The sequence below is a fragment of the Ctenopharyngodon idella genome, chromosome 15 (assembly GCF_019924925.1).
Source record: "Ctenopharyngodon idella isolate HZGC_01 chromosome 15, HZGC01, whole genome shotgun sequence".
NCBI lineage: Eukaryota > Metazoa > Chordata > Actinopteri > Cypriniformes > Xenocyprididae > Ctenopharyngodon > Ctenopharyngodon idella.
The window spans coordinates 29,387,966-29,405,582 of NC_067234.1; the positions used below are offsets into that span (position 1 = coordinate 29,387,966).

Here is a 17,617-nt window from a genome sequence, read left to right on the forward strand (position 1 = left end):
GCAGAATAAAAGCAATAGTCTCTTGGAAAAAAAAAAAAAAAAACTTACTGACCCTAAAGTGTAACTTTTAAAGTGTACTTCAAAATTGAATAAAAATGGACCCATCCATCACACTAAGAGAAAGTAAAGAAAAATAATCCTTTATATTTACAGTACTGTGCAAAAGTCTTAGGCCGCCACCAGCTTTGTTGTTTTATAAATGTTTTAATGACCATCCATATTTATTTTTCTGTCTCTTTATTAAGATACAAACAGAAAATACAGGAAATATGTATAAAAAAAGAAAAAAAAAGGCTTCTTTAAAGGGTTAGTTCACCCAAAAATGAAAATTCTGTCATTAATTACTCACCTTCATGCCGTTTCACACCCATAAGACCTTCGTTAATCTTTGGAACGCAAATTGAGATATTTTTGTTGAAATCCGATGGCTCCGTGAGGCCTACATATGGAGCAATGACATTTCCTCTCTCAAGATCCATTAATGTACTAAAAACATATTTAAATCAGTTCATGTGAGTACAGTGGCTCAATATTAATATTATAAAGCGACGAGAATATTTTTGGTGCGCCAAAAAAAACAAAATAACGACTTATATAGTGATGGCCGATTTCAAAACACTGCTTCAGGAAGATTCGGAGCGTTATGAATCAGCCTGTCGAATCAGCGGTTCGGAGCGCCAAAGTCACGTGATTTCAGCAGTTTGCTGGTTTGACACGCGATCCGAATCATGATTCGACACGCTGATTCATAATGCTCCGAAGCTTCCTGAAGCAGTGTTTTGAAATCGGCCATCACTAAATAAGTCGTTATTTTGTTTTTTTGGTGCACCAAAAATATTCTCGTCGCTTTATAATATTAATATTGAACCACTGTACTCACATGAACTGATTTAAATATGTTTTTAGTGCATTAATGGATCTTGAGAGAGGAATGAACAAAGGTCTTACGGGTGTGGAACGGCATGAGTGTGAGTAATAAATGACATTGTTTTCTATTTTGGGTGAACTAACCCTTTAAGCAAAAATCAGTATTTAGTGTGACCTCCTAGACTTCTTCTAGTTTCTCATAGAAGAAACTCTGAGAAACTTCTCATAATATTTTGAAAGTTTTCTTGTCGTTTTTCCATTCCATTTAGGTTTAAGAGAGCCGGGTTCCTGCTATTGCTCGAGTGTAAGTGGAGGTCACTAAATACTCGCCACTTTAGCCTTTAGAAGCTGTTTTGTTTCTGATTTTTTTCTGTTTTTTTTTTTAATACTGCATAAAAATTTCCTGGTTATATTCTAATAACTTTTGCACAGTACTGTATACCTAAATTATATCTAAATCTTTTCTGATACACAAAGTGAGAATTTAAATTAATTTAGAAATATAAGAAATGCTTTGTATACTCTGAAAAGTTTGTCAATCACTGTCATAGTCCTTAGTAAACAACTTAGTGTTGGTCCCTCTGTGCCTCCAGCCTCGGTTATCCTCACAGCATATTCCTTATAATGCAACGTGACAGTATAATACATTTCGTCAAAGTCCCTTTAGGGCAAGTCATTTCAGTCAACAGTCATCTTGGTAATGTACCCGGGCAGTTTTTTTTTTTGTGATCAATAATGTCATAGTGTTCTAGAGTAAACAAACTCTCCCATGATCATTCAAGAGTACCGGTAAAGCTAATGGAAACTTCTATTTTGACAGCCTCCGTATTGAGCATTTTGATTTTTCCCTTTCCTTTTTCTATAAGCGGTCTGCTCCTTCATGCTAACTCTTCTCTAAGTTGAGAAAAACTGTAAAGAAAACCTTTCACATCAATCAAGCTCATATATACACGACTGTCCAAAACTTTTGGGTTAGTAAGGTTTTTTTTATTTTATTTTTTTGTAATTTCTTCTACCAATGCTGCATTTAGTTGATAAAACAACAACAACAAAAACAGTAAAAACAGTTTTCTATTTTAATATATTAAAGATGTAATATATTAAGAGATAATTTATTCCTGTGATCAAAGCTGAATTTTCAGCATCATTACTCCAGTCTTCAGTGTCAAAGTCCTTCAGAAATCATTCTGATATGCTGATTTTGTGGTTAAGAATCTTTGGTAACACTTTAGTTTAGGGTTCAATTCTCAGTATTAACTAACTGTTATAGCATGCATATTGCTAGGATATTGTCTGTTTATTAGTACTTTTTAAGCACATATTAATGCCTTATTCTGCATGGCCTTATTCTACATCCCTTAATCCTACCCAATACCTAAACTTAACAAATTACCTATTAATATGCAGTATTTAGAAGTTTACTGAGGAAAAAGTCATAGTTAATAGTTAGTTAATAGTGAGCATTGGACCCTAAACTAAAGTGACCAGCATTTTTTATTATTATCAATAGTAACACTACACGCATTCTAGTTAGCCAACCGTGCTGACAATTCTGGGCCGACAACGGTTTGTAATCGTGCCACGCCGAACCAAGCTCAAATGAAAATATAACTGGAACAGTTCCTTACCATTCTTAGAACCGTTCAGCCCGATGGTGGAAAAGCGGCAGAAACAGTTGTGCTGCTTCGTATTTTTTGATGAATAGAAAAATAACAACATTTATTTAATTTAATTTTATGGTTAAAATTATCCAAAACCAATTTTTGAGCAAGTACATAACCAGCCAGTGTTCAAAACTATCTCCTTACCTTAGCCCGATTCACAATGGTAAGCTTGTAATAATGTTTTCTAATACGAGTGGTACTGGTGGTTTTCCGCAGGAAATTCAAGCATGCAGCTGTTCATCTTTGCGTCATTACGTCACGTCTGTTTACATGAAGGAGTCCCAGCCAGGAGGCTATATGGCATGTGAGGATGCTGCTGGTGACGGATCATTTATAGCTTTTCTCACAGCAGCTGGAATAATTAAACTTATCATTTTGATGGTGGATTGTAATTCAGAAAGGTCCAAATAACAATCATCAGTGACAACTGTAGATTCACCCGTAGTCAAAAGCAAAAGACTTCGGACTGCGGAGTGGCGACAGAAGTTGAAATCTACAGATAACGCCAATGCACACTAAATAAATACACATAGTCATACAATGCTGACGTTGTTAACATTAATTTGAGAACAAAGTATAACAATAATAATTTTCACGGTTTGATGTGATATGAGTTAAGCGTTAGATTTAATCACCATTGGCAGCGCTATTTATTGTAATGCTTTTTTTCCTCAGCTGGTCAGAACAAAAGTGGCAGACATGTTACTTGTTCAGATGAAGTTCTCCGGTGAAAATTCTTATTTTAGTCATACTTCCAAGACTACAATCTGTGATTCCGAAGTACAGTATCCACACCGATGTGGTGACTGACAGCAAACATTAGATTTATCCGCGCTGAGGAGCCGTGCCGATGCACAACCCACGTAAAGATGATAATTCCGCAAATAACTGCAATTGCAGGTTTCAAACAGAGATGGCGACAAAGAGGCAAAACTTATGGACTGCAGCTTTAAAACAGAAATATTTTGTAAGATTGAAATGTCTTAAAATACTGACCCCAAACTTTTGAACAGCAGGGTATATAACACGAATGCAAGTTTGTCTAAACAAAATATAACAAAAAACCTGCCAAAAACAGATTAGGGAGCTATCTGGCATGTTCCCCAATCCATACTGCTGTAACATCTGGACTTTTAATTGAGGATCTGTGTTGTGTGACAAAGCGGGGGGGCTCATTAAGAATCAATGAGAAATGTGTCTCATGAAAAATAGATGTGGAAACATGCAGGTTACCGATTACATTATACACTCCTACAACCCATTCTTTTAGTAAGTTTTTACTATATGTGGGAGAAAGACACAACAGTTCATACAGACAATGTGAATGAACAATAGCGCCGCATGAAGCTAATTTCATTTTGAACACCAAAAAGAATCAAAGTAACTCATTTGGAGATGCGACTCAAGAGACGATGTGATCTTGTTCGCACCTCTAATGGAGAATTACCTGTTTTAGTCACACCTCTCTTCACTGACCAAATGTTAGCGACTGCGCTGGGACTCGACTGACACAGGTTTGAAAAGAACATAGTATCGTACAATAAACTAGCAGGAAACTCCCTGTATCTGTACCTATTTATTTGCCTAATACACCTTCCTCAACATATTGTGTACGAGTCAACAGTGCATGTTATTCCAGAAAAACAACCTGCCATACATTTGTTTTGTTAAACATCCAGTATGGAAATAAGTCACAAACGGAAATAAAATGGGTTGCAATGGGTTGCTTGAGTACAAAATATATCCTCAAGTTGCTGTCCCTGCACATTAAGTTGCTTTGGATATAAGAGTCAGCTAAATGTAAATTCTTCCTATGAAAAAAGATAATGGAGGTGTAATGCTGACAAAGGCAAAGTGAAGCCCAGTCCATTTAGATAGATGATTTTGTTTAATCATGGCATTTTGCTGAAGATGCAAATCTTGAGCTATTGTATGGGCCTCGACTGGCTCGCTGGCGCAAGGAGCGGGACACTTATGAGCTGACAAGCACATATGGCTGCCAGTTTTCATCATTCTGATTATAAAGGCTTGTTATTTGGACCCCATTACAAACAAAAGTATGCTAATGTTGGTACATGCTAATTTGGAGGACACACTACACTGTTCAACCATGTCACATCGCAACAATCCACATCACAATAACAGAATGCCACAGTTTAGCATTTGTGTTTAGCATGAAAGGCCTACAAATCTACTTCATACAAGTTTACAGCTGCTTTAGTGCATACTGTACTTCAGAGGAATACATCTATAATGTGAGGAGCCACCTGTAATAGACAGATATGATGGACATAAAAAAGAGAAAGAGAGTAGCACAGATGCTGAAGAGCTGAAGCCATCAGGTTATTACAAAGGGTGGAAAATAAGTGACACTTACCTCGGGCATCAAAAAACTCATCATCCGAGCTGTCGACAGATTCCTGGGCGATGTTCTGCATGCGCCAGTGAGAAGCGCTGTGCTTGCGCAGGGTCGCTAAGGGGAGAACATGAAAAAGATACGATCAAACCAAAGGTCACAAGTTCTGCATGCAATTAACTGAGCATTGTGTGACTAATTAATTAGACATGCATGACGACAGTGTTATTTAATATTACGACATGAAAATGTCCAAAGGAATGGAGCGGTTGGGAATTAATTGAAAGTATGGTTTTTTTTTTAATTAAGACTGGCTACTGTGGAAATCAAAGTGTAAAATTTGGGATGCAGGGAATCTAAACGAGAGTGCAGATCATGCTTAGGATGACTTGTCAAAGGGTTGTTTCTAATGATCTTAAAAACCTATTGATCTAAAAGTTTATGCTTAAATGCTTGAAATTAGTTAGAAAAATATATATTGTGTAAATCTATATATAAAAATATATTTTATTTATATTTTCATATTTTCAACAAATTAATAAATGTACTTTAATTTATGTACATATATACATATGCACATTTGTAAACTGTAAAACCAAACAATGAAATTAATTTAATGAAATAAGTTTCACTCAAATATTAACGAAAGTTCATTGTACTTCATAGAAAAAAGTTGTGTGAACTCAAAATTTGACTGTAGTTAGCTAAACTTAATATGATTGAGTTGCAGCACATTTCTAATTCCCAGCATGTTTTGACTGTATTAGGAAAATAAATGTTAAAATTTAGTGTGCGTGCGTGCGTGTGTGTGTGTGTGTGTGTGTGTGTGTGTGTATATATATATTATATATATATATATATACACACACACACATACACTGAACAAAATTATAAACGCAACACTTTTGTTTTTGCCCCCATTTTTCATGAGCTGAACTCAAAGATCTAAGACTTTTTCTATGTACAGGTATGCCTTAGGCTGGCCACAATAAAAGGCCACTCTAAAATGTGCAGTTTTATCACACAGCAAAATGCCACAGATGTTGCAAGTTTTGAGGGAGCGTGCAATTGGCATGCTGACTGCAGGAATGTCCACCAGAGCTGTTGCCCGTGAATTGAATGTTCATTTCTCTACCATAAGCCGTTTCCAATGGCATTTCGAAGAATTTGGGAGTACATCCAACCGGCCTCACAACCGCAGACCACGTGTAACCACACCAGCCCAGGACCTCCACATCCAGCTTCTTCACCTCCAAGATCGTCTGAGACCAGCCATCCGGACAGCTGCTGCAACAATCGGTTTGCATAACCAAAGAATTTCTGCACAAACTGTCAGAAACCGTCTCAGGGAAGCTCATCTGCATGCTCGTCGTCCCTCATCGGGGTCTCGACCTGACTGCAGTTCGTCGTCGTAACCGACTTGAGTGGGCAAATGCTCACATTCGAGTGGCACTTTGGAGAGCTGTTCTCTTCACGGATGAATCCAGGTTTTCACTGTACAGGGCAGATGGTAGACAGCGTGTATGGCGTTGTGTGGGTGAGCGCTTTGCTTATGTCAACGTTGTGGATCGAGTGGCCCATGGACAACGAACACAGGTGCATTTTATTGATGGCATTTTGAATGCACAGAGATACCGAGATCCTGAGGCCCATTGTTGTGCCATTCATCCACGACCATCACCTCATGTTGCAGCATGATAATGCACGGCCCCATGTTGCAAGGATCTGTATGCAATTCCTGGAAGCTGAAAACATCCCAGTTCTTGCATGGCCAGCATACTCACCGGACATGTCACCCATTGAGCATGTTTGGGATGCTCTGGATCGGCGTATATGACAGTGTGTTTCAATTCCTGACAATATCCAGCAACTTCGCACAGCCATTGAAGAGGAGTGGACCAACATTCCACAGGCCACAATCAACAACCTGATCGACTCTATGCGAAGGAGATGTGTTGCACTGTGTGAGGCAAATGGTGGTCACACCAGATACTGACTGGTTTTCGGACCCCCCCAGACCCCCCCAATACAGTAAAACTGCACATTTTAGAGTGGCCTTTTATTGTGGCCAGCCTAAGGCACACCTGTGCAATAATCATGCTGTCTAATCAGCATCTTGATATGCCACACCTGTGAGGTGGATGGATTATCTCGGCAAAGGAGAAGTGCTCACTAACACAGATTTAGACAGATTTGTGAACAATATTTGAGAGAAATAGGCCTTTTGTGTACATACAAAAAGTCTTAGACCTTTGAGTTCAGCTCATGAAAAATGGGGGCAAAAACAAAAGTGTTGCATTTATAATTTTGTTCAGTGTGTGTATGTGTGTGTGTGTGTGTATATATATATATATATATATATATATATATATATATATGTATACACACACACACACACACACACACTTAATTTCAACATTTATTTTCCTTATACAGTCTGACGCAAAACATGCTGGGAATTAGAAATGTCCTGCGACTCAATCATATTAAGTTCAGCTAACTACAGTCAAATTTTGAGTTCACACAACTTTTTTCTATGAAGTACAATGAACTTTTGTTAATATTTGAGTGAAACTCATTTCATTAAATTAATTTCGCTGTTTGGTTTTACAGTTTACAAATGTGCATATATGTGCATATATGTACACAAATTATGTACACAAATTAAAGTACATTTATTAATTTGTTGAAAATATGAAAATATAAATAAAATATATTTTTATATATAGATTTACACAATATATATTTGTCTAACTAATTTCAAGCATTTAAGCATAAACTTTTAGATCAATAGGTTTGTGTGTGTGTGTGTGTGTGTGTATTAGTTAAAAAAAATAAACTTTCATTTGTGTTGGAGAAGACTTTTGATGACTAAAATAGTAACAGAAAGATTACAGGAAAAGAGTGAATAAAGGCAGTTATAGGCAGGTGTTAATGTTTGTACAGTGTTTGTCACTTGTAGTTTAATATGAACCAGCATTATGGTGTTGAAAAGCACCTTAAGGTATCTCATGCCTGATCTCTAAAAGCTTTAGAAACAAAAACTCTTTCTAGAACAAACACCCAAAATTCATCCATTTGATGGCTGAAGACATCAAATCATGAAGTACTTGTCAACTCTGTGCTGGGTGATAGTTGATATGACTTTTTTTGTTGTTGCTGTTAAGATGACAGATCTGAAAAATCTGAATTATATAGTCTTAAACACAAGATTATTCTACCAACCAGTTATGACAGCAACTATATTTCCCAACTTTGCACAACTCATTAGTACAGACAGCATAAAAATCACCTTCAACAAATTATTTCCAACTAATGACATGCTCACAAAGCATAGTCACCATAATCTGGGCCTTTTGGAACAACACGTTCTAATAATCATTGGAGCCCTGGGCTGTTTAAATCTAAAGTTAATAACTTTCTAATCTAATGACAGATAGCGGCAATAATGCAAATTACAAATCAGTGTAAGTCAAACGAAAATTATCCACTCCCAATCATATTAAGTGGGCCATGATTTAATAATTATAGATCTGCGTCATTGTGAGTGAACATATAGCGGTGGGGATTTTTGACGCTTTATAGCTCAGCAAATTGCCTCTTTACTCAAAGCATTAAATCATTTTGCATTATAAGTAATGTAAATCCAGTAATTCACGCAGCCAGGCTTAGCAAGCTCACTGCTGCATTCATATGGCTTAAAATCAAAGCACACTGAAACAAACACAACAAAGAAAACCAACTGTAATCACTGAGAGAATTTCATTTATATTGATTCAGTTAGAAGAATGCGACTTACAAATGAAGAAAAATACAAGCACAAGAGATTAATAATGAAGAACTATCAGCAGGGCCACAGTAAATGGTTTTGCCAATTTGGTTGGCATTACTCAAAAAGTGTCACCTAAGCTGTCAAGTTCTCTTCCCCCTGCTGTCTTGTGCCTGGACCTCCACATGCTCACTCTGTTGAAGCAATAAAGTCTCACCTTCCATTACCGAGGCTCGGTGTAGCTCCGAGGTTTTCATTCTCTCCCTTTGACTGCTGAAACCCACATCACCATGCAGGATTTAATGAGCTTTTCATCTCTCCCACAAAGCCAGCAGGTCAAAAGTTGGCACTATTAACACGCACATCGCAGTTGACAGCAGCATCAACAGCAATCAGCTTTTTCATTCCTGGGGCCTTTGTCTGGACCCTACTGAGACCGTATCACCTTCCAAGTCCTGCCAGACAACGTCTAGAGATAATTCACCATATGAGTTACCACAGAATTTAATTTAGGCATTAAAGAGATCAAAAGTGTTAACATTATACAGCTGCACCAAAAGCATTTAGACACTGCAACCAGACTTAAAAATGAATACTTCAACACAGTAGATAACAATATCAAAACATCTTCTGAGCACTATTAACTTAATGTTGTTTTATTAATAAAAATCGAACATTTTCGTTCAGACAAATATTTTCTTATCTAATCTAATGCAATAACATTTTAAAATATGGTCTCCACATTCTTAAGGCAACTATATATATATAAGATCAAAAATAATTACATTTAAGATGAAAGAGATTATGTAAGGAATATGCAATTATCCCACTTATACTATGGTTACCACACTTTAAGATGTTGTATTTCAAGACATTTGTCAAGTTTTTGTCCTTAAAATGCTCTTGTGTTTAGGACTAGTTTCTTACGCATCTCATCCCATGCCTCCGTTGCTAATTCCAAAATGCAATTTTAAAGCTAGTAACAGAGGCTTGAGCCATTGATAGCAGACTATCAATTATCAGATTAGTTATTAATGCAGTTATTAGATAGATAGAGGGTGTGTGGGGGAGTGTTAAGCGTGTATGAATTATCTAAGTCTGTGTGTCTCACAACAGTGTTCGGCAACAGCATCTCTACTAGGGGTGACCCTGAATAGTCGACGATTCGATGCTTCGATAGGAGGAGCCTGATTCGACTACCAATCTCACAGTCGAATCTTCGCAGAGGTGTTATGAGATGAGATATGGGGGTGCTCAATATCTGATTTTACATAGACCTACCGGTTTTCTCCTAATAAGTTATATACAGCCTATTAATGATAATGCTGTAAATAAAAATGTGAAAAGAAAGAAGCTTTTAATAAATATTTTTAATGTGCGTAAAATGAATAAATCGAACCTCTCACCGCTGTGACAGATTTAAGTTTCACTTCCATGATCCGTGACCGACAGAGGAGCATTTTGGCGGCAGGGATTAAATATTTAACAATGTCTGGGATAAGAAAATCTAAAGTGTAGAATTGGATGCATTTTGAAATGGTAAAAGATGATCCAAAAAACGTAAGATGCAAGTTGTGCCAACAGCTCATGTCCTACCGCTCAGCAACAACGAACACTGCGGCGCACTTCTGCCAGCCAGCGTTAACGAGCTGACTAATGTTAGCTGACTAGCACGCTATTTGAAAAGACTCAAATGGACACAGGCAGATCGCGTGAAAGACTGGATTTTTTTCTCTCAATCAGGTAGGGTACAAGTGATTTCAAAACATTTCAGCCAGTTCTAATTTGATTTTTGGATGCTGTGAATGTTTAACTAAAAAGACTGCCACTCCAGTTTAGCGTTTATTGTCTCTGCAGTTAAAAAGACAAAGTTGATTCTGGCTATACTTTCGTTATTTTAATAATTTCTTTAATTGTAATTTATTTATTGATCACTCTGGGTTATCTAATTTAACTATTTGTGGCTTGTGTTTTGAATATATGTTCCCCTGCACTTTAGGCATTTTGCACTTGTGACTTGATTATGACCATTTCATTTTTTTTAAATTATTTTTATTTATTAGAATGGTATATTCTGTTCTAATTCAATTCTGTAAATTAATTTTTTATTGTTTTTTGGTGCATCGATGTTGCGCTGTAGATTAGTTAAAGCATGCTCGCACAGGCAATTTAGCCGATTTAATTTGATTTGCCGACATGTGAAATGCATATCTATCTGCAGTGTGGCCTTTCTGCAGTTATTTATATATATATTTTAAGGTTTATTTATCCAAAATGTTTTTATTCATTTTCTTCTATATCTTTGTGTGGTGTTCTGTAGGCCTACATCGTGGCTGTGAATGTTTTTCCACATTGCCTTTCATTTCAGTTTAAAAAAGATAAAAATCATTGTCAGTTTCGTCTATCACTTGACAGGCAGTTTGGTCGCTTTATTAGAAAGTTGTTTCTCTGTGCTGTGTGTGAAAAAAAAAATAATAATTGTCTTAAGGCGCGGGTATAGGCCTTACTTCATTTTAAGTTTATCTGCTTCAAGAACAGCCAGTGCCATTATTACCTCGCTAGTGAGAAAAGTCATGTAGCTTTTATGTTGCTAAACTATTTTACTGATAAAATTGTCAGAGCAGCGCTAACAATGCATAACAATGCTTTCAATGCATAATAAAACCTAATTTTGTGGCAAAAACATGGGAATAATTTGTCATTTTTATCCTATTGTTTAATATATTTATTTGTTTGGTCAGTGTCGTTGTTGGTTTTTGAACCTTTGAATGTTCGTCAACCAATTAGATTCAAGCATTCAACAGTTCCATAATATAAACATTTAATAATTGGCTTAAAATTCCACTTTACAATCATACAGTAAATACTGAATTAATTATCTTACATGAGTGATGGTAACTGTAGAGCGAACAAAGACACAAGCAGTATTTTGTTTTAAATACTTTGATGGAGATTAAATGCTTTTTCCATTGGGACGCAGGAGGGCAGGGGGGACTGTTTCATTAATGCAGCCTAAACATTGAGAAATGGCTTTTAAATCTTGGTAAATAGATTTACAGAGGAGATAAAAAGGTGCAGATCAGTTTGAATGAGGGAGTCCAGTGAGGCCTGTCTTCAGAGACAGGGTGGATATAACCTCAGCTCCTGCACTAAAGCATCTCTAATTGAGTCTATTCAGCATTCTCATTTTCACATTTCTAATCACATTCATCCATAATTCACCCTGGAATGAAAGGGAAAGTTTTACTTTTTTTTTTTTTTTTTGGCAAAGGAAAAATGCATTAGAAAACATGAATGGTTTCAACCAGTAACAGAGGTGGTCATGGTTTCACAAGCTATAATCAAAGTAATATTATAAATCACTGCATAGCTGAACCGAGATGAATTTCATTACAAGTGGCATCGTTTGCCTGGCTTCAGTTGAGCCAGTCATGCAGGTGATGCTTTTGCACTAAAACAGCAACACAATAAATCTGGCTGAGAAGCGGATATACTTCAGCCATGAAATTGGTATGGTCTCATGAATGATACAATTAAAGAAAACCAAATCTATACAATAACAAATCATTTGGCCAGCAAGATCAGGATAGAATGTGCACTTTTCTGTTAAATTGCGTCATCATACAAGGGAATTAAATGAATTTGAATGCATGCTAAAAAAGCCTTCCTTTGAAAACTTCAAAATTGAGTTTAAACTTTAAAATTCAACTAAAAGCTCTTAAGGAATGATGACTTTGTGGTCTCATCTGTCATACTTTACTTTCAGAGATCTGCACTAGTAAACCAGAAGTGCTATTATTCAAGTAGCTAGCTATAACATATCAATGTGTGTATGTATCCAAAGATTTCTTATACAAGGATGTTCTAATATTTATCAAACTGATACTGGTCCTATTCAGGACAGAATCAACAACCTTTAAGCCACTACAACATCTCTCACCATGCATTGAATTGCACACAGCAATTTTTACAAATGTAAAAATATTTGTCATTCCACTAAAGCCCCTAAATCTGAAACCATAACTGAATCATTCACTTAACCATTTCGTTCAAAAGCACTAATTCATTTAAGGTTGAACACCACTACTGTGTGTTGCTTGGAGACTTTCAACCATTAATTAAGCTGTTGCTTTGTTTGAAACTATTTTCATAGGTAGAACAAAAACTGTAAATTTTGTGTCTAAAAGATAATTTACTTGATATTAACTTCTTGTTTTTTGAACTGTTGTATAAAACCCATTTAAAGAGATGTACTGTATGCTCCATAACTAGTGTAACTATATGTCTAATTTTAGAGTTACGAGTTATGAGTGCTGGGTTTGGGATCGTGATATCTTGATTAGATGCACCCTCTCCAAGGCAGCACAGTACAAAAATGGCATTTTCTCCTGAGCATGCAAGACACGACTTACTGAGAGACTTGCTCTTAATCAAAAACATAATAACTGCTAGATAGCAGCTGCTTTCCTCCAGCAATCTCGTGTTTCTCTCTTTCTTTAATCTCTATATCTCACCCTCCCTTTTGCACTTTCTCCCTCTTTCTCTCCTAACCTTCAATTCCTTCCTCTTCCCCTCTTCAGCCTCACCCTGTCACCCATGCACTCAAAAGCTCCTCCACCATTTCTACTAATTTGCTCATCTGCCTCATGTTAAAGCCCCTCTAGAGAAAAGTACTGAGGTAAAGGCCATTATGGCATCAGAAGGATCCCATAGGCTTACTGCACTGGTTTTAAGGTTGTGTGTGTGTTTTTGAAAGGGACAAGACAATAAACCAAGTTTAAACATGAATCAAGTAGGCCATAATGGCATACTTGTTGGAAAATAGTATGATTTTGTGATTGTCTGGTCTAGATGTTTGATTCGGGGAGCTGGCACGGATCGCTCCCCTATGAAAATCAAAAAGATTGCTGTTTTCTTCAATAAGTGATGGTTAACATCCAATAGCTTTTTTATCCCGTTTTATGTATGTATAATGAGAACACATTTCCAAGTTTTAATTTATCTATCACGTTCCTGCAGCTCAACCAGTGGAGTGTTACGCATGTTATGCATGAGCTGATAAAAAGTGTACCTTGAATGTAACATCAGTCACCTTGAATAAAAGCATCTACCAAATACAATAAATTGTTGAATAAATTATTTTATATATTATTTTATATACACACACACACACACACATATATTATATATATATATATATATGTGTGTGTGTGTGTGTGTGTGTGTGTGTGTGACTCTGGACCACAAAACCAGTCATAAGTCGTACGGGTATATTTGTAGCAATAGCCAACAATACATTATATGGGTCAAAATTATAAATTTTTCTTTTATGCCAAAAATCATTAGGATATTAAGTAAAGATCATGTTCAATGAAGATATTTTGTAAATTTCCTACCGTAAATATATCAAAAATGTATTTTTGTGAGTGGATATGCATTGCAACTTTAAAGGTGATTTTCTCAATATTTGGATTTTTTTGCACCCTCAGATTCCAGATATTCAAATAGTTGTATCTCGGCCAAATATTTTTTGTGGTCCAGGGTCACATACACACACACATATATATATATATAGAGAGAGAGAGAGACTGTCTGGCCAAAAAAAAAAAAAAAAACGTCACTGTAGGCAAATGCTTAAGAGTAATTATTATGTTTCTATCATGTTATATGTTTAGCAACAGTTCTTAACCCTATTTAATGAAGTGTGCAGCTTTTCATTTCTTAAACAACCATGTAGGAAGACACATCATGGCCATATTCTAGGATGACAATGTCAAGATTCATCAGGCTGAAAGAATTGTTGGGAGGGAGCATGAAGAATCATTTTCACACATGAATTGGCACTGACCTCAACCTCTGTGTAAGTTTTTGGGATGTGCTGGAGTAGACTTTACAGAGTGCTTGACTCTTGCATTGTCAATACAAGAACTTGACCAAAAACTGATGCACCTCTTGATGGAAATAACATCACAACATTTATTTCCATCAAGCAAGTGGCTCCAACAATAATACTGCAAAACATTATAATAAATGAAAATAACTTTTTCTATTTGAATACATTTTAAAATGCAATATATTCCTTTGATGGCAAAGCTGAATTTTCAGCATCATTACTCCAGAAAGTAAACAGTCGAGAAAGACAATGCATGTGTACAGTATCAGTGTATTGGATCATTACATTATGTCTTAAAATGACAGCAGCCTAATAGTCATGCTGTCTGTGTTTTTAATGTTAATCAAACAACAAAAGACATGGAAATCACTCACTGCTCTTGACTGAATACTGATGATGATTAATCTTTATTTAATTTCTACAGTGAAGATTGTATGCAATGTTGTTTTACATTTGATTACTTTATTAAATTTCCATACCTGAAAACTATTGTTAGATACCTAAAAAACCTGATAAGCACTGTTTATTTTATTTGTATCTTTGCTCTATTGTATTTATTTGTGCTGTTGCTTTTAGTAGTCCTTTTTTCCCTGAACATACGGTGATAAAAACCGAACTGTGAGTAATTTGAACCTTTACACCCCTAATTTATATATATATATATATATATATATATATATATATATATATATATATATATATATATATATATACAGTGGGTACGGAAAGTATTCAGACCCCCTTAAATTTTTCACTCTTTGTTATATTGCAGCCATTTGCTAAAATCATTTAAGTTCTTTTTTTTTCCTCATTAATGTACACACAGCACCCCACATTGACAGAAAAACACAGAATTGTTGACATTTTTGCAGATTTATTAAAAAAGAAAAACTGAAATATCACATGGTCCTAAGTATTCAGACCCTTTGCTCAGTATTTAGTAGAAGCACCCTTTTGATCTAATACAGCCATGAGTCTTTTTGGGAAAGATGCAACAAGTTTTTCACACCTGGATTGGTGATCCTCTGCCATTCCTCCTTGCAGATCCTCTCCAGTTCTGTCAGGTTGGATGGTAAACGTTGGTGGACAGCCATTTTTAGGTCTCTCCAGAGATGCTCAATTGGGTTTAAGTCAGGGCTCTGGCTGGGCCATTCAAGAACAGTCACAGAGTTGTTGTGAAGCTACTCCTTCGCTATTTTAGCTGTGTGCTTAGGGTCATTGTCTTGTTGGAAGGTAAACCTTCGGCCCAGTCTGAGGTCCTGAGCACTCTGGAGAAGGTTTTCGTCCAGGATATCCCTGTACTTGGCCGCATTCATCTTTCCCTCGATTGCAACCAGTCGTCCTGTCCCTGCAGCTGAAAAACACCCCCACAGCATGATGCTGCCACCACCATGCTTCACTGTTGGGACTGTATTGGACAGGTGATGAGCAGTGCCTGGTTTTCTCCACACATACCGCTTAGAATTAAGGCCAAAAAGTTCTATCTTGGTCTCATCAGACCAGAGAATCTTATTTCTCACCATCTTTAGCAAACTCCATGCGGGCTTTCATGTGTCTTGCACTGAGGAGAGGCTTCCGTCGGGCCACTCTGCCATAAAACCCTGACTGGTGGATGGCTGCAGTGATGGTTGACTTTCTACAACTTTCTCCCATCTCCCGACTGCATCTCTGGAGCTCAGCCACAGTGATCTTTGGGTTCTTCTTTACCTCTCTCACCAAGGCTCTTCTCCCCCGATAGCTCAGTTTGGCCGGACGGCCAGCTCTAGGAAGGGTTCTGGTCGTCCCAAACGTCTTCCATTTAAGGATTATGGAGGCCACTGTGCTCTTAGGAACCTTAAGTGCAGCAGAAATATTTTTGTAACCTTGGCCAGATCTGTGCCTTGCCACAATTCTGTCTCTGAGCTCTTCAGGCAGTTCCTTTGACCTCATGATTCTCATTTGCTCTGACATGCACTGTGAGCTGTAAGGTCTTATATAGACAGGTGTGTGGCTTTCCTAATCAAGTCCAATCAGTATAATCAAACACAGCTGGACTCAAATGAAGGTGTAGAACCATCTCAAGGATGATCAGAAGAAATGGACAGCACCTGAGTTAAATATATGAGTGTCACAGCAAAGGGTCTGAATACTTAGGACCATGTGATATTTCAGTTTTTCTTTTTTAATAAATCTGCAAAAATGTCAACAATTCTGTGTTTTTCTGTCAATATGGGGTGCTGTGTGTACATTAATGAGGAAAAAAAATGAACTTAAATGATTTTAGCAAATGGCTGCAATATAACAAAGAGTGAAAAATTTAAGGGGGTCTGAATACTTTCCATACCCACTGTATATATTATATATATATATATATATATATATATATATATATAAAATCAGTGGTGTGCGGTGGTGTTTTAAAATGAGGAGGCAAAGTCCTCATTTATGTCCCTGTTACACAATTTTAAGTTAACATTACGTAAAAACAGAGACCAAATACAATTCTATTTTGTTATTTTTACACTATGTAATGTTCTATTTATTAAAACCAAGTATAAATTTCATCAAGTTAGTGTTTTTACTCATTTTTACATTTATTCCAAAATAATAACTAAAGGCAGTAACAATTTAAACAATATATATTATTTATATTATTATTAACTAATATTCAGCTTTTATTTTTAATAGTCAATTTATTTTCAGCAGTCATCAAGCTTGTACGTACACACTGGTCAGTGGTCACAGACACGAAGATACCTTTAATTTCACCACGCTGATTGCTCACTAAAACCCCCCACAGTCATCATGTTTTCAGGCCATTTCGAGTTTGATTTTGACATGACACAAAGCGGTGATATGTAAGTGACAGTTGTTTACTTACTTTTTAATTAGTTTTCCCATTAACGCCATCACTGTCTTCATTCAGACCGATTTGACAAGAACGTGCACAAAAACAAGAGGCGGGATTTATCGCACAAACCAATCATGTCCAATCATAACCGACCATATTCAATCATAGCGCAATTGAGGCATTGCCTCCTCTCACGTGACTTTGCCCCATTCATTCTCAATTACCCCCCACTAAACCC

At 36.5% G+C, this 17,617-nt stretch overlaps 1 protein-coding gene across 4 annotated transcripts in view; it reads right to left on the reverse strand.

The window, feature by feature from the left end:
• Window positions 1–17,617, reverse strand: part of pitpnm3 (PITPNM family member 3) — a 111,018-nt gene that overhangs the window by 77,577 nt on the left and 15,824 nt on the right. For all 4 annotated transcript variants that reach the window (XM_051863107.1, XM_051863106.1, XM_051863104.1 and 1 more), the window contains exon 2: window positions 4,909–5,004. In XM_051863107.1, the coding sequence (XP_051719067.1) occupies window positions 4,909–5,004 (96 nt within the window). The remainder of the gene's footprint in view (window positions 1–4,908; window positions 5,005–17,617) is intronic.